This window comes from Tetrapisispora phaffii, chromosome 11 (genome assembly GCF_000236905.1).
Source record: "Tetrapisispora phaffii CBS 4417 chromosome 11, complete genome".
NCBI classification, from domain to species: domain Eukaryota; kingdom Fungi; phylum Ascomycota; class Saccharomycetes; order Saccharomycetales; family Saccharomycetaceae; genus Tetrapisispora; species Tetrapisispora phaffii.
The window spans coordinates 290,889-313,067 of record NC_016530.1 but is presented as its reverse complement, the minus strand read 5'-3'; the positions used below and the strand labels follow the sequence as shown (position 1 = coordinate 313,067).

The 22,179-nt window shown below is 33.0% G+C and overlaps 10 protein-coding genes and 2 non-coding genes across 12 annotated transcripts; 6 read left to right on the top strand and 6 right to left on the bottom strand.

Moving 5' to 3' along the window:
• Positions 1-56: 56 nt before the first annotated feature.
• On the bottom strand, positions 57-2,381 carry BUD6 (formin-mediated actin nucleation enhancer; the record flags this gene model as incomplete). The annotated part of the gene is made up of 1 exon (XM_003687668.1): positions 57-2,381. One exon carries the CDS (start codon positions 2,379-2,381, stop codon positions 57-59), a length of 2,325 nt encoding a protein of 774 aa, XP_003687716.1.
• A 498-nt stretch (positions 2,382-2,879) lies between these two features.
• On the bottom strand, positions 2,880-4,832 carry SWC4 (Swc4p; the record flags this gene model as incomplete). Its single annotated transcript, XM_003687667.1, has 1 exon — positions 2,880-4,832. The coding sequence occupies one exon, from the start codon at positions 4,830-4,832 to the stop codon at positions 2,880-2,882; it is 1,953 nt and encodes a 650-aa protein (XP_003687715.1).
• Positions 4,833-5,256: 424 nt separating this feature from the next.
• Positions 5,257-7,575, top strand: CUL3 (cullin CUL3; the record flags this gene model as incomplete). The annotated part of the gene is made up of 1 exon (XM_003687666.1): positions 5,257-7,575. The coding sequence occupies one exon, from the start codon at positions 5,257-5,259 to the stop codon at positions 7,573-7,575; it is 2,319 nt and encodes a 772-aa protein (XP_003687714.1).
• A 364-nt stretch (positions 7,576-7,939) lies between these two features.
• Positions 7,940-8,176, bottom strand: RPL38 (60S ribosomal protein eL38; the record flags this gene model as incomplete). The annotated part of the gene is made up of 1 exon (XM_003687665.1): positions 7,940-8,176. The coding sequence occupies one exon, from the start codon at positions 8,174-8,176 to the stop codon at positions 7,940-7,942; it is 237 nt and encodes a 78-aa protein (XP_003687713.1).
• A 1,002-nt stretch (positions 8,177-9,178) lies between these two features.
• Positions 9,179-10,390, bottom strand: TFG2 (transcription factor IIF subunit TFG2; the record flags this gene model as incomplete). The annotated part of the gene is made up of 1 exon (XM_003687664.1): positions 9,179-10,390. One exon carries the CDS (start codon positions 10,388-10,390, stop codon positions 9,179-9,181), a length of 1,212 nt encoding a protein of 403 aa, XP_003687712.1.
• A 365-nt stretch (positions 10,391-10,755) lies between these two features.
• Positions 10,756-11,520, top strand: PRP18 (mRNA splicing protein PRP18; the record flags this gene model as incomplete). Its single annotated transcript, XM_003687663.1, has 1 exon — positions 10,756-11,520. The coding sequence occupies one exon, from the start codon at positions 10,756-10,758 to the stop codon at positions 11,518-11,520; it is 765 nt and encodes a 254-aa protein (XP_003687711.1).
• Positions 11,521-11,784: 264 nt separating this feature from the next.
• ECT1 (ethanolamine-phosphate cytidylyltransferase) lies at positions 11,785-12,786 on the top strand (the record flags this gene model as incomplete). The annotated part of the gene is made up of 1 exon (XM_003687662.1): positions 11,785-12,786. The coding sequence occupies one exon, from the start codon at positions 11,785-11,787 to the stop codon at positions 12,784-12,786; it is 1,002 nt and encodes a 333-aa protein (XP_003687710.1).
• A 182-nt stretch (positions 12,787-12,968) lies between these two features.
• STF2 (ATPase-stabilizing factor family protein) lies at positions 12,969-13,229 on the bottom strand (the record flags this gene model as incomplete). The annotated part of the gene is made up of 1 exon (XM_003687661.1): positions 12,969-13,229. The coding sequence occupies one exon, from the start codon at positions 13,227-13,229 to the stop codon at positions 12,969-12,971; it is 261 nt and encodes an 86-aa protein (XP_003687709.1).
• A 748-nt stretch (positions 13,230-13,977) lies between these two features.
• On the bottom strand, positions 13,978-14,060 carry TPHA0Ktrna3L. The gene has a single exon. It is a non-coding gene; the product is annotated as a tRNA-Leu (tRNA).
• Positions 14,061-15,821: 1,761 nt separating this feature from the next.
• On the top strand, positions 15,822-17,678 carry TPHA0K01410 (uncharacterized protein; the record flags this gene model as incomplete). Its single annotated transcript, XM_003687660.1, has 1 exon — positions 15,822-17,678. One exon carries the CDS (start codon positions 15,822-15,824, stop codon positions 17,676-17,678), a length of 1,857 nt encoding a protein of 618 aa, XP_003687708.1.
• A 1,538-nt stretch (positions 17,679-19,216) lies between these two features.
• TPHA0Ktrna3S lies at positions 19,217-19,317 on the top strand. The gene is given in 2 exon segments: positions 19,217-19,254; positions 19,272-19,317. It is a non-coding gene; the product is annotated as a tRNA-Ser (tRNA).
• Positions 19,318-19,675: 358 nt separating this feature from the next.
• Positions 19,676-21,547, top strand: SNU71 (Snu71p; the record flags this gene model as incomplete). The annotated part of the gene is made up of 1 exon (XM_003687659.1): positions 19,676-21,547. One exon carries the CDS (start codon positions 19,676-19,678, stop codon positions 21,545-21,547), a length of 1,872 nt encoding a protein of 623 aa, XP_003687707.1.
• Positions 21,548-22,179: the final 632 nt, after the last annotated feature.

Sequence of the window (22,179 nt, the reverse complement as noted above, 5' to 3'; positions counted from 1 at the left end):
ATAATAAATTAAAGAACCTAAAGCAAAATAAAGGACAATTATAATTTATCTAATTTTTATATTATTCCTAAACCTGCTCTTAAATTCTCTTCATTCTTTTGTTGTCTTATCCGTTCAATTTCTTCAATACCACCGGTCTTTTTGAAGCTGGCATTACCAACAAAAGTTCCTAACTCTTCTTGAAACTCATCATTCTCTTTTAAGATCCTTTCCTTTTGCCAAATTTTCTGAGCTTTTTCTAAGGCATCAACTCTACTTTCATGGTCGGGGACTAATGATTGAACGTCTACCAGTAATTGATCTCTAGTTTGATTTAACGTACCTGGTTTAGGGATAGGTAAGATGGGATTAGTTCTCACTTTTTTTGGGTACTTTTCTTGTTCTTCACAACATAGTTTTACAAGCTCAAACGTTTCTGATGCTTTTTTCAAATCTTCAACCAAATCAAATGCTAAATCTTCTTGTAGCGTTAAAAATTGCTGTTCTTCACATACTTTATCTAATTCAGATTCCCAAATCCTTTTCCAACCTGGTTTTTCTGTGCTAATAAACGATTGCATAGAAGATAATTCCTTCTCGGCTTCATTTAAGTCACTTAATACAGCATCTAACTTCTTTTTTGATGGATTCACGCCACGGACTGCGACATCTTTTCTTAATACTTCAATAATATCCTGAATGTCGTCAACTTTACTTAGCAAATTATCAGATACTACCCCTAGCTTGGATTGAGACTTTTCTATATATGATCTAGTCGATGAACCTGCTTCTTCTAAATGCAAAGTCTTAAATAACTCAACTTTTTCTAATAACTTTGAAATAGTTAACTTCATAGCTTTATACTCATCGTTTCTTATCTGTCTTAATATAGATAATTCATGATTGATATCCTTTACTGATTTGGAATCTAAAGGAGATATTGAATTGTTTGACTCACTAACAGTATCTAAAACATTTGATGGTTTCTCGTTGCTAAGAGTTAATTTTTTAACCTCTTCTAACAGAAATCGTTGATTCATATTAAGCTCATTTTTGATTGCATGCACTACTTCGTTCATATTAAATCGGTTGCCGTTGTCATTTAATACACGTAGCTCTAAAACAGTCCCTGGTTTAATATTATTTAAATCACTTTGTTCTAGTTCATAAAATACATCATATTCTGAATCCCTAATATAAATGCTTGGGAAATCATCTGTTCCTGGGGAATAAGCAAATTCCTTAACAAACAATAACCTTAGCTCGTTGATATTAGAAGGAAATATTACATTGCATCTTTTAACTCTGTTACCTAGTTTTAAAAATAAAACTTTCCCGTTTTCGGACCCTGATATTGTTTTAGAAATTGATCCACTCTGTTCCATAGGTACACTTTCATTGTCATCGATATTACTAGTCGCTGAGGAAAGTCTTGAAAAAGTTCTCTCTCTTTCCAAATCTGTTTGGTCTGCCGAATTAGTAATTATCATGTTTGCAGGTGTTGCGGCAGCGGCATCTGAACTGGATTGATTTGTTAATTTTGCAATCTGGTATGCTGAAAATCTTTTGGATGCACGTCTCTGTAAATTTGAACCATTTTTTAATTGTAATAGGGCTTCAGTTTCAGAGACAGTTCTCGTCTTTTGAACTTTTAGAGTCCCTGGGCTGCTCTGAGTTTCTAGAGATGTAGCACCAGCCGATGTAATTGTTTCAGCATGAGGTGTCAATGCACTTTTATGGACGTCTACATGTGAATTACTGGACATATCATTATTACCCGTAGATACTTGTTCACTACTTTTGTAATTAGATATTTGATCTCTTCTGTTTATTACATCTTCTTGACTATTAACGCCAGCGATTGAATTAGAATTAGAATTAGAATCTAAGACTACACTAGGAGACCTACTTTTTGAATTACCATTAGTACCATTATCTGATCCTAGAGATGTAGTAGTGGACACTGTACTCATAACAGAAGCTGTTTTTCTATGTCCAGGAAAATCTGACTCATGAGTTTCTTGCTTTCTTGCTTTCAATTCTGCTTGTTTTACCTTAAGTTTTTCTAATAAGGTTACAATGATATCTCTAATTGTTGGAAGAAATCTATTCAACGTTTCTTCTGAAGGCGATTCACGTAATGCCGATTCTAAGACTTTCCTTAGATTTTTTGGTACAACGACCAAGTCTGATACATCAACATCCAAATGCTTGAAAAATTTAGAAACAATTTTCAAATCGTTTCCCAACTGGACATATGAATCGGATACTGCTTTCTCATTAACAATCCCTTTCGACCACTGTGTCAATACCTGAAGTAATTGCTTGGTTGAGATCAGCAGTTTTGTAACGGTACTTTCAACGCTAGAATTCGTAGCTTTAATATGAGATGCAGGTGCCATTCAATCGTTCAACAATTAAAGTTTCTCTCTAAATTTCTTTTAAAAATATCAATAACAAATATAACAACAAATAAATGATTACTTATTCGACAATAGAATACAAGATCAATTGTTTATGAAACGGATAACAAAACCTTATGTTGTTACTTCTTTTGCACGGTAAAAATTGATCCAAATGAATCTTGATGGATCAATATAATAATCAAATTCTTAGATAAGTTTCTTGATTAAGATTATTAAAAGTAATTGAAATATTACTCACTTCAAGAACAGACCTCTTAAAATAATAGTTTTGTTTTATTGTCAAGATAATTAATTTTATTCTCAGTTTATATTCAATCGCGCTATTAGAAGTTACGTTAAGTTCCCGAACCCGTTTTGATCTTATGTGTAAGTAATTATTTATGACATAACATTAAAATCATTTATTTAGTGATATTGAAGTGTTTTTCATCTAGTTCATTCATTTAGTATTCAACTTTATATATTGTTTTATATTTATTTCTTTATTATGAAATTCTCAGCCTCTAGCTTGTCGAGATGCCTCTTTAAGTCGTTTAACGTCACGATTTGTTTTGATAATTCTTCATACTTATCAAAAACTTTTGATGTTAGCATAACAGGCCTCAATGGCAATCCAAGTTCTTGTATTATGATGTTTATCTTATTCTGAACTGCTGGTTTATATGTTGATATTTTGCTTGATCTGGTGTAGACACCTGGTTTTAACTTTTCACCATGAGCTTTTAATCCCAAAGATTCTTGTTCTTCCTTATTGAAATTCTGCAATATACTATCAGCATATTCACTTTCAGCTTTTCTCTTATTAGCTATTTGCAATTCAAGTTTTTGTTTCTTTGTAACACTTTTCTGGGATTGGCTTAACATGTTACTATCCGCATTCAATTCAGCTTCTAAGCCATGGGAACCAGCTTCCATGTTTGTATCGTCATTAGTACTAGTGCTAATATCATAATTCGTAGTATTTTGACGATTTGGTTTGTTGGTAGATATATTGGATCCTTCTTGCTTTATACCGTGCATTTGCTGGAATCTTTGTCTTTGTTGGGCAAATTGATTTTGTTGCTTCATCCATGGATTTTCAGGCACAGAAGTCATATGTTTACGTTTCCTTGATTTATCTGTCAATAGACTGCTGTAAAGTTGAGAAATACCCTGGGAAGTCATATATTGTGAAATAGATTGATTAGAATTTGGAGAATCTAGTAATCGTAATAAATTCTCTCGTTCATTTAAAGTCTTCTTTGCAGCCATTTCAAATTTCCTTGATTCAATAATCAAAGCTTCTTCTTCTGCAATTTCAGCAGCTGATCTAGCAAGCAGTCTATCCAGATATCTCTTTCTTTCCAATTCTTTTTCCTTAGAATATGTTAGCTGTGCTACTAAAGGATCATCAGGTCTAATAGTTAGAAAATATTTCTTACTTATTTCATAGAATTTTGCTTTTAAATCATCTAATCTTCTGTCTTCATTATCATTATTTTCATTCTCAAAATTATACCTATCATATATAACATGCCAGTTTAAGTCAAATTTCCTGCATAAATTGAACAAGTATTCTACTTCCTTGAAACTCCATTCCTTCTGTGTTTTTTCCTTTTTATTATTATTTAGAGATTCTATAGAGTTTTCATTTTCAGAATTTAGTTGTTTATCAGGTAAATTAACAGATACATGGGATTCTAAATTTTCTTCATCATTTTGCTTTATATCCTCATCATTAATAGCTTCTGGATTTACTCCATTATTGTCTGCCATTTTATAGTTTTCAACACCGTTCTCATTTTTATTTGTATTCGTTGGCTTTTTAGATCCATCTAATACTTCAGAAACCGATTCATTTGCATCCATGAACTTTTCCACTACGTCTTCTTTATTTTCTGTCGGCAAAGATTCATTCACATTTTCTTTATTTCCACTATTCTTGTTGCTGGAATCTTCATTATTAGAATTCAAAGTCTTTTCTTCTTGTACATTAGTATCTGCCTTTTGATTATTATTAATCATTGATTGATCATGATTTTCTTTAATAGTCATAAAATTCAAGTACTCTTTTTCAGTAAAAGTTGGAATAGTTAAATGTTGATTATATTTTGCAAAGGCCGATTCCTGTGGTTCTTTACCGACCAATTCCTTTGATCCTTTAACCCAATGATTCAATTTCAATGTAGATGTAGCTTGAAACGGAGCCAAAGTCCATGGAGAAACCTTAACATTCTTATTTAGCTTCTCTTTAAATCTGTTATTCTTAGATCCTACCATAATTGAAGGTTGATTATCACCTAAAAGGTTGAAAAGTTCTCTTTGCATGGTAGTGACTTGGGATTTATTAATTGGATTAGGTTTGGCTACATTGGAGCTAGTTGGCACGTTAGGGCTCTTTGACTTTTGTTGAATGTTTAGAACATCGAAGATATCAGAAGATGACATTGCTTACAGTGATATAATATTCTCTTCTTCTTAATTTAGCTTTGTTGATCAAATAAACAACTGTTTTAATAACAAACTTCAAGCACACTAATCTATATAAACCTTTCGATACTTGTATTACCCAAATAGTTATAATAGAACCTCAATTTTATTTTCATTTATTTATATTTCAATATTTCAATATTTCAATATTCTGATATCATGTTACATTGTCAAAAATAAACTAAGTGCAATGCGGTTGAAAAAGGAAGAAGTATATACATGTATTAGATGTTTAAAAAACTTAAAGGTCAACTTAAATGGTTCTAGAAACCGTCACTCTACATTATCTAATAATATTATTTAAATTTATTAAATTTGAAAATCTAACTGTGACCCCAACTTGACAAGAGAATAGATACATTGACTGTTATAGCTTTATAATATGATGCATCCAAGAAAAACGAAGATTAGGATCCCTCAGAATACATCTAATGATTTGAATTTTGACGAAGTCTTAACTCTATTACAAGATGCAATTGATAAAATCTTTAATGATGATGTTGGGGTACTTTCTTTTGAGAAGTTATATCATGCCATTTATACCCAAGTTAGAGGAGGTCAATCTGAGAAAATATATAAGGAGGTAAAAACATACGTTGTTAAAAAATTAGATAAAATTCAAACCAATCTATTTGCTCAACATCTGAATAATGAAAAGAAACTTAGTGATTTAGAGATGTTAAAAACTGTAGCTAACATGTGGGAAAAATTATGCTATAAGTTCAAGATAATTTCAGATCTTATGATATATTTAGACAAAGTCTATTCAAAAGAAAACAGGAAATTAGAATTATATGATTTATTTTTGGAATTATTCAAGAATACAATCCTAAATAAAATGGTTTTAGAGATTAACAAAATCTTATTAAAAACGATTAACAAGGTTCGTGATTTGAAAGTAGGAAAAATGCCAAGCGACACAACTATCGATGAAGCTGAGTGTATTGAAATATGGAAGATCATAATATCAATGATGGAATTGATTGAAGATGGGAAAGGTAACTATTTCCTAAATCGTTCCGAAACATATTTAATAGAAGAAACTGCATCGTATTACAAAAACATTGATCTTTCCAATAATTTATCATTGAAGGAGTACCTGAAAAAAGTAACTGCTTTTAAGGAAATTGAGTTTACTTTGGATACTCTCTTTTTGAATAGCGATACTAGCACAAAAATAACATCATCGTTGGATGAAGTTTTAATTATGGACAAAATTACATATAGATTACCAACATTCGTGCGCCAATGTGCTAATGATAATGATACCAAATTATTGCAAGAGCTTTATAGTTTATCATCGCAAACTAAATTTAGATTAAACGTTATTAATGCAATTAAATTATGCCTTAATGACGATCTATCAGCATGTACAGTAGATACGACTATAAGAAAGAGAAGTACCATAGCTTTTAAATGGTGTTCTTGCATTTTAGAGATATATCAAGCATTTGAAAAACTTTTAAATGACATTGATTTTGACGATATAGATCTATCAGAAAACGAACAAACGAATGTAAACAAGGCTAGTGTTATAATTAGAAGTGTATTTTCAAAGTATTTAGCACTGGAATCTTCTTTGAAAACAGAAATGATTTCGTTATATCTAGATACTTACTCAAAGACGCTTCGCGATGAGAATGGAACGCCTTCATCTAAAAAGAACTTAGATAAATGTATTAAGTTATTGCCTTTATTATCAGAAAAAGATTTATTTGAGTCCTTGTATAAACAATATTTATCAAAGAGACTACTACAAAAAACTTCAACACTTAAGCATGAAAAATGGATGGTGAAAAAAATCAAAGAGCAAATGGGTACATTTTTTACATCCAAATTTGAAGGCATGTTAAGAGATATCCAAACTTCTGAAGATATGTTAAAAGTTTATAAAAATAATTATGGTGATAAATTATTTGATATAGAATACACTCCCAATGTATTAACTATGACCACCTGGCCATTTAATCATGATAATTCACTGACTGATGGAAATACTTTAGAGGAGAATAAGATAACTCTCCCAGATAAATTAGAAGAAATGCAAGATAATTTTGAAAAATGCTATAAGAAGAAATATGATCAGAGATTATTGAAATGGTCTGCCAATCTGAGTATGATGGTAATTGGCTACCAATTTGAGAAAAGTTATCATGAACTTGCATTACCTCTATATTCTGCATTAATATTTTTATTATTTCAAGAAAATGATTCTTTAACATTTGATGAAATGAGCAACTACACAAAGATTCCAGAGAAAGAATTAACTCGTCATTTAATTTCATTAGCTGTAGCTCCAAGAAATAGAATATTGAAGAAGTTTCCCTTAACGAAGACAATCAGTGGAGATCATCAATTTTCTATTAATGAGTCTTTTACACATCCATCGCGTAGTGTCAAAATACATATAATAAATGCGACGGCAACAGCAATTAACCCCAAACCCACATCTTCAACATCTTCAGTTGAAGAATCATTGCATAGAGAAAGGCTACAGACCTTGAACACTGCTGTTGTGAGAGTAATGAAAGCTCATAGGAAATTATTATTTAATGAACTCTTGGAAAAATCAATTGAATTGATGAAGGATAGATTCACGGTGACAGCATCAATGTTAACCAAATCAATTAACAATTTAGTTAGTAAAGAATATTTACAAAGAGATCCTGATTCCAAAGATCTAATATATTATCTGCCCTAAATTATAGCACCCCACAGGATAAGAACAGTAACCGCACATATATAGACATAGATATAGGAACGTTAATGAAATTCCGTGACTATCATCTTCACATCGATGCCTCTTTTTTATTTTTTAATAAAACATGCATTTATTATAATGATATACCAGAAATTAAAAACCAAATTTATATATACATACATATATTATATAAACCAGATTTCTTTAAATATATTTTCAATATATACCACATTAATAAAAGTATTAATAATTTTTATTTTTTATTGAAGTTTATTTTTTAATTTGAACACTCCAAATCCCTTTAAAATCTAGTAAATGTATAAATATATAAAATCACAACGTTGTTCTTATAATTTTAAAATATTTATAATTTGTTAACCTTTAAAGTTGGTGGTAGAGATTGAATTAACTTCTTGGCCTTACCAGCATCGTTGATAACCAAAGTGTATAAGTTTTTGGTACCTCTGACCTTGAACTTAGTTTGTCTGAATGGCTTACCGTTCTTGTTCAATTTCTTGTTGATCTTAACAGTAGCGGTCTTAACATCAGATCTTCTGGTTAATTCTAAGAATTCCTTAATATCAGTAATTTCTCTGGCCATCTTGAAATATGATTTTTTTATATTTAGTACTTTATGCAACAGAAGGGTTTAAGAGAAACTACACAAGTTAAGAAAATACATGACATACTCTTATATATTAAAACCATTAGCGTTTTTAATAAACGTATTAGAATGAATTGATGATATTAATCTTCACATCTATCTCTCATTCACTCTCCCAAAACAACGAAACAATACTGTAGTAGAATATTGTTAACTTAATGAATAAAGTAGACCATTAATTGATTGAAAAATTTCATTGCGACTGAAAAATTATTTCATTTTTTTTTTATTTTTTTCATTTTTTCCAATTTTTTTCAACTTTTGGTGAACAACTGAAAAAGTAAGAAATTGGTGTTAAAACTCATCATTAAAACGTGATATACACAGTAAGTAAAGTAGAAAAACATTCGATTAAAAAGAGATGAGAAATTGCTTCATCGTTCTCATGACCCCCTCCCTTGAAAACTGAAATTGGTGTCCATCCTGTGCAGTATGTTCTATGGGTTTATGGTCCCATTTGACAATAAAAACAAAAAACAAAAATAATGAAAAGTGAGATGAGTCTGTCAAGCAAATACACACTGAGAAGTGAAAAAAGTTACATGTTAGCACAAACAAAAGGCGCAACATACTTTATTATCACGTGCTCTGTTTTCTTGGGAGTGGGTGGGGGTGTGGCATGGTTTACTTTGAATGAAAATATGCGTTTTCATATTATTCTTAGCGCCCGACAAAAGTGGAAAAATGGCAAAAACAATAAAATGTCTGGGTGCAGGATGCAAAACAGTCATCTCAAAGTAAGTTCGATTGGTACCTTACAAATGCGATACTTAAAAATACACAAGGTCTGAATTCTAACGAGCTTGTTGGTTTATTATTATAAAAGATAAACTGTAGGTGAATGCTACTGACGGGTAAGTGCACCCAATATATATATATATATGTGTGTGTGTGCGTTTGCGAATGCGTGTACACATACAATCTGAATAGGAACCGCAATTAAACGATGTCTTCCATTTCAATTTCTTCTTCTTCTTCACCTTCTTGCTGTCCTTCAGCTCCATCGACATCCATGAACTCTGAACTCTCATTCGTTTGGTCGTCTGCTAGTTCACCTAATGTGGCCTTTCTTTCTTCTTCCTTCAATTTCTTATATTCCGGTCTTAAGGTATATTTGAATGCATATGGACCCTTTTTCACAAGAGTAGCAACTTTGTCTAAACATTCTTTTAAATGTGCTTCCGGTTGTCTTGTTCTTTCCTTCAAACCTTTTAATGACCAATAATCATATTCATCGAATAATTTGAACAAGTAGTCCAATATCTCCTTCTTTGGCATACGAATAGATTTAACGTTCTGTTTAGCCTTTTCACGACCAACTTTCAAGAAATTGGAACTGTCTGATTTCATGGACATACCTGTATGGCTCATGGTAACACCGACAGTTTCATCTAATGTTGTAATTGTTTCTTTGTTGTTACGCTTAACTATGTTTCTTCTTTGTTCAACAATCTTATGGTAGTTTGGATCATTCATAGATGGCATGACTTGACATTCGTGGCAAACTGTGCCGGTTATTGATGTTTTCTTAGGAATAGTCTTCACATATGGGATATATCTATCTCTACCATCTCTATCGGTCATAACTCTATGATTAAATTTCCTTCTATTGTTTCTTCTCTTGATCTGCTGTTGTTTCTTCTTTAATTCTTCTTCTCTTTCTTGTTTCTTCAAGTAAGCTTGTCTTTGCTTTTCTGGATCAGCCTCTAATTCTCGTTGATGCTGTTGGTATTTTTTCAAATTCTGTTCTGTAAATATAAATTCATTCTCAACAATCTTCTTGGTCAATTCTATATCATATTCATGAGGAATAGAATCGTCATCATTTTCATTTAATATTAATTTGATTTTACTTCCATTTTGGTTAATTTTAATTTTACCCAAATCTTGACCATGCAAGTTAGTTCTATCTCTCCATTTCTCAGCCAAAAACATTGGCAAACGGACTAACCAAACTTGCCTTTTACTACGACTTAAATCCAAATCCAATGATTCTTCATAAACCTTGGTTTCGTTGTTCTCAATATCATTACCATCAAAAACTTCTTCTTCTTGGGATAAGTAGTCATCATTGTTGATATTGTTTGAATTATCAGCAGGAGCTGCATTAGAAGCAGATAAAGCTGGAGCACTTGAGGCAACATCTGACATAGCTATATTTAGTTTATCCTTAACTGGTAAAAATCCCGTTGCTCTTATACTATTTAAGGTTTTTTCAACAAACTAATAAACTAATCGATTGATAACAACACTATCAAATAGAGCTTGAATTATCTTCGGTTATTTGATACATTTAAATCAAGTTTAGTATCGAAACGTTAATTAAAATTGTTAAAATACTAGTTGTCATTCTTTAACTTTCCACTTTTCAACTTTTCACTTTAGCGATTTCTTAAATAAAAAAAAGTTCATGATAATAAAGGATTGTGCATAATCAAACTTTAAATAACTTTAAAACATGAATTATCCCTGATCAAAATCATGATATTTTCGTGAACAATTAATCTAAGAAAACAATGAATTTTGATATTGGCAGTTTTTTACAGAAAGAGATACAAAAAAAGCAGGCTGAGATAAACAATTCCAACCATACTGGCGATGAGGTTAAAGTGGACACCTCCACTGCGACAAATAAGTCATCAAAACAAGAATCTATAATCGAGGGGAAGCCAACCGAATACAAAGACGAGCTTACATTAATAAACGCTGAAACTAGAATTGCTTCTCTAGAGAAGATTGAACGCCTAGAGACTCGTTCCAAAAGAGTAAAAGAGATCATAGAAAATGAATCCAAAGATAGCGATTGTAATATTAGTATAGAGGATATATTGGACGGATCATGTTCTGATTTACCGACGTTAGCAAGGAAAAGCAACATATACATTCATAAGTTGTTAACAGAATGGATGGATAGTGAGTATGACCCTGAGTTGTTATTGGAGACAAAGAAAAATATATTTCCATTATTGGTTACTCTTCGAAAGTATGACATGAACTCTAAAATGGATGAGAATATGTTACTTTCGATTACCACAATTCTTTACCATTTGCAGCAACCTGCCGAGATCAACCAAAGTTTACAGTCATACATGAAACTAAGTATCGGTAACGTTGCATGGCCAATCGGTGTGACACAAATTGGTATACATCAACGTAGTGCTCATTCCAGATTAAATGATAGAACAAATGTTGCAAATATTATGATTGATGAAAGGACAAGACTTTGGATCACTAGTCTCAAGAGACTGATAACATTCCGAGAGTGGCAAATGAAGAATTAAATAACCTTAAATACGTTTAAATATGTTGTAATTGAAATAAAATATGATTAGTCGGTTTTTTTCAATGCAATGCGGAAATATATGGGTTAGGAATAAAAAATCTGGGAATGGAACGAAAGGTGAAAAAAGCAGGTGAGAAACACATATATTTGATTAATAAATTGTACTTCAATGAAGTTTATTATATGCTGCAAAAGCAATTGAACAGGCTGTCACAGGTGCTAGACAGTGATACGTTATCATTTGAAGTTAAGGGAATATAAAATGGTTGAATTGGATGATAACAAAGTATGGATCGATGGGTGTTTTGATTTCACTCATCATGGTCATGCAGGAGCGATTCTTCAAGCTAGACAAACAATTGATTTATCACAAGACGTTGGAAAACTATATTGTGGTGTCCATAACGATGAGGACATTGCATATAATAAAGGTACAAAGCCAGTTATGAATGAGAATGAAAGATATGCACACACGCGTAGTAATAGATGGTGTGATTATGTGATTGAAAATGCACCATACGTGACAGAAGCTGAATGGTTAGATAAGTATGGTTGCAGATATGTTGTGCATGGAGATGACATTACACTAGCTGCTGATGGTAGTGATTGTTATCAAAAAATGAAAGATATTGATAGATTTAGAGTAGTCAAGAGAACTCCCAGTGTTAGCACTACTGAAATTATTCATAGAATGTTAAGTGAGAAGTATAAGATTGAAACAATCAATTTCAATGATTTACCAAGCATAGATGAATACAATATGTATTGTAAAGGATATGATGGCGAGAGTATTCATTGTAATATTTATGAGAATCATTTCAAGAATTTCATTATTAAACGATCTAATGTTGGCGATACTGGTTGTTCATTGAAAACCATTTTAATTGAAGGCGATTTTGATTTATTTCATATTGGACATATTGAGCAATTACAAAGAATCAAAGAAGATATTTTCGAGGAGCCAATTGAATTAGTTGTAAGTATTAAACTTGCTGATGATAATGTTAATAATATCATGACGAAAAAAGAGAGAATATTAAGCGTGTTGGCATGTAAATATGTGGATGGTATAATATTAAATGCCCAACATGATGAAATAAGCAAGGACGTTTATAAGAAATTCCAGTTGGATAGTGATGTACTAAAGAACCATAATAAGAATAAATTTCAATATCTTAATAAGCAAGTAATTATTGATAGAATCTTATCCCGGCGAAACGATTACATTGCAAGAAATAAGAAGAAAGGTATGGAGATCTCTTAAGACAGCATGATTAAAAATGAAATCAATTTATTTTTGTATGTATTTATGTATATATAAAATAAATCAAAAATGCAGAGACATATATAATTCGTTAAAAAGAGGTTTCAAAGGGGGTAATTCATTAAACAGTGTTATTTGATTCTGTAGGGAGCAACAGAAAGACAAAGAACCGAATAGAGAAATTATTCACTAAAATCTTGAATATCCTTAATCTTTCTTTCATTGTTTTGAGTGTTAGAGCCTCTTCTTTGTTTATTGTAAAGAGGTTGCATCTCGCCACTATCTATTAGATCATTGATCTCGTCACCTGGTTTACCCCAGTTACCTTTACCATTACCATTCTTCTTGACATGGTTTGGAGCTTCACCGTAGTTGCCCACCTTAGTGAAGAACTTAGAGTCAGCTTTAGATTCATGAACGGTCCATTTGTTAGTTCTAGTCATTTTGTATTGTATGTGTTTGTGTTTGTGTTTGTATTTGTATTTGTATTTGATGGTTTCTTATGAATTGATAATAAGGAAAGAAAATAGTTAGGAAAGGAGGAAGATAATATTCAAGAGAACAAAATAGCCGCCCTATTTATACGTTTTCGTTTCGATAATTGTATCTGTATCAATAAATAGGAGATCTAATATTCCTAATAAATTAGGGGGGGGGTGGCAATGTAGAAAACTTATCCTGCACTCACGAAACAACAGAAACAACAGAGAAGCCTTGCATAGAATTTGAATGAAATAAAAGCGGGGTGCTGGGCGACAAGCGAGAGGAGAGGAGTAGGAGAGAGGCAGAACTCACTTCGCGGCTTATGAAAATTGAACAGAAAAGTGGAATCTGAGCGAGATGGCGGTAGCGAGGAGGGGGGCAGGAGCGGGTAAGTCAGTGGCGGGAGGGGGCTTATGGGCTTAGCACAGTTTGAGTCCTCTCTGAATTTTATTTTGTTCAAGGGAGCGAGGGAGCGAGAGAGGGTGTTTGCATTGGACGAGAGGGTTCTAGAGAAAAATGGAAACCGGATCTCGATAGAGGGATATGGCTATAGTTAATTTGATAAAACAGTATTCTGTGAGGGAGGGAGCGTTCAGGTTGAAGTAGGTGCAATTGGGGCAGAGAGGTTCTAGTATCCGTAAAGAATACATATTGGTTATTCTTATTGCCCCTTTACGATCGAACTGGGCATGTAAGGGAAAAAAAATTTGAAGGATGCGAGGTTCGAACTCGCGCGGACACCGTCCAACAGATCTTAAGTCTGCCGCCTTAGACCACTCGGCCAACCCTCCAATTATGGTATGCGCGTTGAGGTGATATCAGGACACCTTAAGGCACTAATTGAAACAAAGACATAATCTTATCGAGAAACCCTAACAAAAATTAAATAACTTTCTTGTTGGAAATGTCACTGGTCGTATAAGTGACTATACGATACCAGATATTACCTCTTTAGGAGATTATTGTTGCAAACCTGAAACAATAGTGCCTGCAAGAATGTAATAGCAGAATTTCTAATGCATAAATAGTACTGTAGAACCATCAGTCTGCCGTACGTGTTCAACTCGGCGACGTCGTTTCGTTGGACAGAACGGCAGATTGAAATATTATGTACATATAAACCCCGGTAATCAATAGCTAAATAATTCATTGATCCAGGTCCAAGAGACCAGAGAGATTAATCTAATTATATAGTATATAATTTAACTACATTTTAATATATTAAAGCAATGAATTCATCTATTGAGCAGAAAGAACTTACAAGAAAGAAAAGAGCATCACCTTGGATACTGAGGTTACGAATGACCACTTGGGTTCTTTGAGCTAACAAATTATAAACACCTCTATTAAATATTAAACATACTTCTACACCAATCGAGAATAAAAAACAATTAAGTCTTGGTTTGGTACAGAAAACACTTGGTATTCTGGTAAATAACAATTTGTAGTTTGTAATAACACATTTTCTGAAAGATAACTTTAGTTGATTCGAATTCGTACAATTTGCTGTCATTTATCTTTTCAAGTAGTACTCTATATGACATTTTTTTCTAGTCAAATATTGATTGACAGTTTGACCCGAGGAGTCGAAGGCGTCAGTGTCGTTAAAACTATCTTTCGTTTACAAGATGCTAATCCAGATGCTATATCTGGTAACTTACGTGACACTTTGATTGAAACTTATTCTTAGTCAAGTTATTCTACGTATCATAAAAATGTCATTTTGCAAATCAAGGTTATTATTTTGGGGGTATGTCTAAGCATTATTTATATATTTTTTATAGATAGGAATATGTGTATATCAGCCTTTTGTTTATATATTAAAGGAATAATATCAACAAAAAGAAACAACAAGAATATATCTGTGAATTTAGGGATTGTGTTTTTTAGTTTAACTTTACCTCCATTAAGCTATCCTTTTGACGGTGCAATATGTGTCTGTCGTTGTTTTTTGTAATAATCAGAGTTCACAAATTTAACCTGTACAGTTGCCACCAATTATTACCATACTAAATAGGTCTAGACTCATAAACTATTTAAAGTGTGTTCTAGAAGGTGAGACTATATTCCGCATATCATTGTGTCCTTACCTTCACTATATATTAACCATAAAATCTTTTGTGACATCAACTGGATAAAAGGATGCCTTCGAACTATCTGTCACATAAAACGCCATAAGGTAAGTTGGAAGCACAATTACTGTGAGAACTCATTTTGTGGATACCAATACTATCAGGTAACTTGATCAAGAACGGTTATCTTGATCTAGTTTTGAATGAAAATAGTTTGTGGCATTCAAGTGTCATTAAAACCAGATTAGAAAAATATTTGGTATAAAAAGGGACGTCAATTGACTTTATTTGATTTATACTTTTGTTACTAATTCACTACATTTCCTGTATTGTTTATTTCTTATGTTTATTTTATTATATTTATTTTATTTATTATAGTTCTTCTACATAAAAAATTATAGATATAAAAAATACTTTACGTAGTCAACATTTATATTTATAAACCTTTCGAAAAACCTCAAACAATAAGCACTATCAATCATGACAGTTCTTATTCAAACTTCAAGTGCTGCTATGTCATCAAACTGGGATAATCGTTCCTATGACAACAACTCCGATAACTCTTCTTCAAATAATTACTCAAAGTTGGAGTTATCCCAATATATTGATAATCTTACTAACAATCGTTGTGGTTCAAACCTAGAAGCTATACAATCTAGAAGTGCATTCAATAATAATATTGTCTTAACGAACAGCTCCGACGCTTCGAGCGTCACAAATTCATGGAGCGCCAGGTTTAAAAATATGTTCGAAAAAAATATTAACGTGGACGATAGCTATGATAGCTTTGATAGTTCGCTATATACGGATAAATCTTCCATAACAAAGCCATCTCCATGGTTCACTAGACTATTTGATAAGAGAAGTGGAAAGGAACAGTCTCAGAATTCTTCTCACCAAACAGAATCTTTCCACGCCACTGTACTTCCTGAGTCAATTTGTAACAGAAAATACGAAGAAACTCCTAAATCTAAAATTGTTGAAGTAGAATACACAAGATATAGCCAGGGTAAAGTCGAGAAAACAGCAAGCACAGTAAATGGTTCGTTGAGAAATACTAGATCCAAAAACTGGTTCAAAACTGTCTTTAAAGGTAAGAGCGAGGCATCTGAAGTGTCGGAATATCCAGGCCTAGTGCAACCCGAGCCTGAAGTTTTAGAAAACACATACAGTGATGATTCAATATATGAATCTGAAAAATTAGAATATCTTCCTATAAAAATTGACATTGTTGACGTTGGTTCTTTATCCGTCGGTGACTGTCTAACACCTATAAACGACGGAAATCACAACATTCCGTCACCTCCTTGGGACTATAGACATGAGTATAAAAAACTCGATGATGATTATAGGAAAAATAGTGGTGAGAATTACGACTACAATAATGAGCATGTGGAAACTAGTACTGTTTATAGTAGTTACTATTCGAGTAATAATGTTCAAGAATTAGAAGCAGAACTTAGTGGCAGACAAGCATCAATTGATACATGTCTATTCCAAGAGCAACCAATACTAACTACAGTCAGCGAAACTCACTCGTACCCAGTTGTGTCTAAACATATTTCAGGGTTCTGTGACGACTCCGTATATGAGAGTCGAGTAAAAAATGACAGCTCAGAAAGAAAAGCTGGAAGCCATCGTGACTATACAAACTGTATAAATCCATATACACCCATATTAAGAGCCAGAATAAGAGAGGAAAAAATCGCATTACTTAATAACAAGAGTAAAATCAACGATAATGCATTCACTGAACCAGAACACATGAGAATTTTTCAAAAAGATACTTATGATGAAGAATATTGTGAACCTAAAGGAGCGTTTAGTAGACATTCATCTGGTAGTGATATCCTTGAGTCAGAGCAAACGAAGAAACAAACAACTACTTTAGTAGATGTTCAAGAAAAACAGGTATTGGATCCAGTTCAACCTGTTAATTCAGAAAACTTAAATAACAAGAAGTCTAAAAATAAAAATCGTGAAGTGGAAAACAGAGCTACCACTAATTATTGCTGCCCAAAATGCTGCTATTGTGATGAGTCTGAAGTGGATATGTCATATTACTATAGAAATATAGAACCTATAACTATACATGAAAGATTTATTCAAATAATTAAAAGAACAAAATATAATTTTAGAAAATTCATTAAAAGAAATAACAAAAAAGAGTGGATATTATATCAACTCCAAAAAACAACCGATGAGGTTTTAGATAACGGTTTATTAGTATGCGAATTAATTGGTGATATGTTAACAGACGTTATAGAAAAGGTGGAACCATTTCCAAAGTTGCTTCAATGTGCTGTTGGCCATGTATGTATGAAGCTAGCACATTAATTGTTGTAGATTCGCATTAAATCACATTGATTGACTCAATTAGCCTGATCAACTAAATGATTCAATCAATGTTATTTAAAGGGAATCAAAAGAAAAGGATCGTTCCACATTCGTTCTAAAGAATATTGACTGAACCAATTAACCTGAACAACTTCTTGGTTCAGTCAATGTTATCTTTAATATGAGAGGTCACGATATTTTTTTAACAATATATGATGCTAATAAGAATACCCATTCCCTTTTTCTATCAAACTCTGTTTATGCACCTTAACATACCAGCAATTAAATTCAATACCAAACAACCCTTCAATTAAATCCGTTATTAATATTTTTCCTCATTGAGTCTATACCATTTGCAAAACAATATTATTATAGTGGTTATAAAATAAAATAAAATAAAATAAAACAAAATAAATTAAAATAAAATAAAATAAAATAAATTAAATTAAATTAAAATAAATTAAAATAAATTAAAATAAATTAAAATAACAAAATTCATTCCCTTTAAATAACATTGATGGACTCGACTAGCCTGATCAACTAATTGATTCAATCAATGTTATTAAATACAAATCAAAACATAAAACAGTTGTTTTTACTGTCAGGCGTCACAAAAAAACAAAATACAAAAATAATGGCTAAATAGTTATTTATATTTGAACTCAGCACAACAACTGTTCTAGATTCATCTTAAGTCACATTGATTGACTCAAGTAGCCCGATCAACTGACTGGCTCAATCAATATTACTTAGAATGAAGTGAATAGAAAAGGATTTTACCTTTAATGTCAGACGTCACAAAAAAATATAGAAAGGTAGTTTAAAATGATATACATTTATAGGTCATATACAGAGAATTGCTCGATTAATATTACTAAGATATGTCCGAGTTAAATAACAATGTTACTGTTGGAAATGTCACTGGACGTATAAGTGAATATACGATACCAGATATTACCTCTTTAGGAGATTATTGTTGCAAACCTGAAACAATAGTGCCTGCAAGAATGTAATAGCAGAATTTCTAATGCATAAATAGTACTGTAGAACCATCAGTCTGCCGTACGTGTTCAACTCGACGACGGCGTCCTGTTGGAGAGAATGATGCTCAATAGATGAATTCATTGCTTTAATATATTAAAATGTAGTTAAATTATATACTATATAATTAGATTAATCTCTCTGGTCTCTTGGACCTGGATCAATGAATTATTTAGCTATTGATTACCGGGGTTTATATGTACATAATATTTCAATCTGCCGTTCTGTCCAACGAAACGACGTCGCCGAGTTGAACACGTACGGCAGACTGATGGTTCTACAGTACTATTTATGCATTAGAAATTCTGCTATTACATTCTTGCAGGCACTATTGTTTCAGGTTTGCAACAATAATCTCCTAAAGAGGTAATATCTGGTATCGTATATTCACTTATACGTCCAGTGACATTTCCAACAATTGTAATAACACTTTGTAAAATTATAGTGTGAGCTGACTTCTTTAAGACTTTCTATAGCAGTGTAGGTCATAAAGCGACGTCCCAGTGGCCGAGTGGTTAAGGCGATGCCCTGCTATTCCTTCGAAAAGCAAGATAGGCATTGGGTTTTACCTGCGCAGGTTCGAATCCTGTCTGTGACGCCATTTTTTTTAGTGGTACAGTTTAGTATTGACAAGTATCCATAACAAACTTATATCTGATAGAAATTTTAATACTGAACAAAGTATTATCATATGACTTATGCCATTGTTTCTCTAGCACTTGCTTCATCAATCTCGTATATTTTTGAAAGGAAATTTGACATCCCATGGATGGTAAAAGTATCAGTAATGAACAACAGGCATCCTTTACCCGAAGTTGAAAAAATACTTAAAATATCTTTCTCTTGATTATCTCTTTCTTTTCATCTTCATTTAAATGACTTCTATACATGTAGTATATACTATTGTAGTTAACAGATCCAACTAGCCACTACAACTACATCCATGTATCAAAAGTATGTCAGATAACCATCTAGTTTATGTGTCCCCTCAGCTTTATCTGAACTCAAAAGACAAATGGAAGTTATCAGAACAAGATTTTAATTTTAGTTTGGAATATGTGGATAGTTCAGCGTATTTACCTATACTAAAAGCTGATTTACCTAAGTTTGTGGAATCTCTGGATGGCAAGAAGACAAGCAAGTTCAAAAAGACAAGTATAAGGCAAAACAGTCTTACTCAAGGTAAAAATCTGGTTTCAAGCCCAGAAAATTCAACAGGTAGCACAATTCAACCTAACGAGACGACCTCCAAAAAAATTCATGAGCAATTATATATATCACTTCAGGATTTCGCTGTCGATAACAATAGGGATCAATCATTCCTAGTTGCAATTGTAAATGTACCGATGAAACTATCAAATACATTTATAGAACAGTTTCTGATATACATCAGTGGTGAAAAAATCAAAAATTGGACAAGCTGTAGTTCAGTGGATAGCCAAACTTTATATGTTAAATTTAAAGATATGTCATCTAAGGAACTCTTTGAAATCATATCATTTTGGAACATTGCATTAAAGAAGTTATCTCAAAAAATTACATCGTTCAACTGGGAGTTACACTACGATGCAAGTTTGAAAAAATCAGTGGAGGAAAACAGAAAAGAACCCGACGACAGCATACATTATATAGTGCCACTAGATGATGTTTCTGAGTACTACATCACTCTTTTGAATACTGAGAACTCCAAAAGGTTAGATAACAAGGTTAATGTTGGCGCTACGGCTAGCGCAGGTCCAGAAGAAGAGTACAGAATTGACATGCAATTACTTGGAGATTTGCCGGCAAATGAGTTGGGCCAGTTGTGCAAGGATATTTTGAATTTCAGAACGAAAGCATTTATTGATGAGAGAACCAAAATCACAAAGCAAAACGAAGAAGATAACAAGAGAAACCGCCAAAAGATGGACAGAATAGTGGAACAAATAAAGAAATCTTGTAATGTGGCAGGTGCAGATGAGGATATGGGAGATTCAGAAGAGTCAGAGGAAGAAGAAGAAACGGAAGAAACAGATGAGGCAATTTTGAAAAGACAAGAGTCATTATCGAACGAAGAATTGGATAGAAAGTATACCAGTCTGTTAACCGTGTTAAAGCGAGACATCGAGCCCAAAATCGAACAATTGAAGAAACATATAGGCCAAAACACGAATTATACTGCCGATCTATTTAAGAACAGAGACCTATATTTAAAGGAATTGTCTCGTCTCACTTCCGACCCATATTACAATTACAGTTTCAATAGAGTGAGCAGAAAAATAGAACAAGAGTTTGATGTGCAAGACCGTGCTGCGCATCCGCACGCAGTTCTCGATATCTTTAACAAATACACGCAACCAAAGCCGGAATCAGAAGAAAGTGAAACTCCAACGACCGGCATAAAGAAGACGGTCAAAACGAGTAATGGAGAAACCACCACGGGGAGCAATATCAAAGGCACAGATACGAAAATCAAAATCAACTTAGCACTCAAGAATAAAATCGATAAATACGATAATGACAAGCTCGAGGAAGCTGTTGAGATGAGTTCCAGTGCTACTGAGTCGGATGAAGAGGTCGCGAAGATCCGCAGGGTGAAGAATATCTTGCCGTTTGATGAAGAAACCATGGAGTTGAGAATCAAAAAGTTACGTGAGAGCAAGATTGTGGACGAACTCGTGAACGAGTACCTGGGCGTATACGAAAACGAGTTAGTTGAGTATATACTAGACAATATATCTGTGCATAAAAACAAAGAGTTGCTGTTGAAGGACTTAAGGGAGACATTCGACAGCGATGCCAATACCATAGTGGAAACCATATGGTCGAGTGAAATACTAAAACACTAGCGTTGCAATCTGACAGGACCAGCAAACGGACCTTAGCATTTCTTGTTGACTATGCTACCAGCATCATGTAGCAAATAACTATATTTATCTCTTATATATGTATAAACGTATATAAGATACGAATATCACATTCTCTAGAGACAATATATTTGAAACCACACTGCATTAAGCCAACTTTCCTAACTAGGTAAACCCATCGAAACAGTAGAACCTAGGCACCACACACTATGCAGGGGTGTCACTCCAATGAGCCTGCTTAAAGTTGTATTATATGACGTGAATGGGACAATATTCCTAATTAGGAGACTGGATCAGCCGAAGAGGCTATCTCTCTCCGTGAAACATGTCGTGCGAAGACCCTGTGCCAATGTTTAATAGACGCGAAAAACAACACCCAGAACGTGACCTAGCGCGCGATGCTGCATTATATTATGCACACACCCCAGGCTGGTCTGTGCATAATGCAGAACAACCGCCGTTGTGGTGTGTTTCCGAAGCGAGGCTATGATGACGGGATGCACCAAGAATTTTCTGTTCCTGAGGGCCCGTCTAAGCACGCGGACAACGTGTTCCCCCCAACAGCAAATCACGCAGAAACATGTTATCTGCACATGTACGCTATTTGGCGTGGC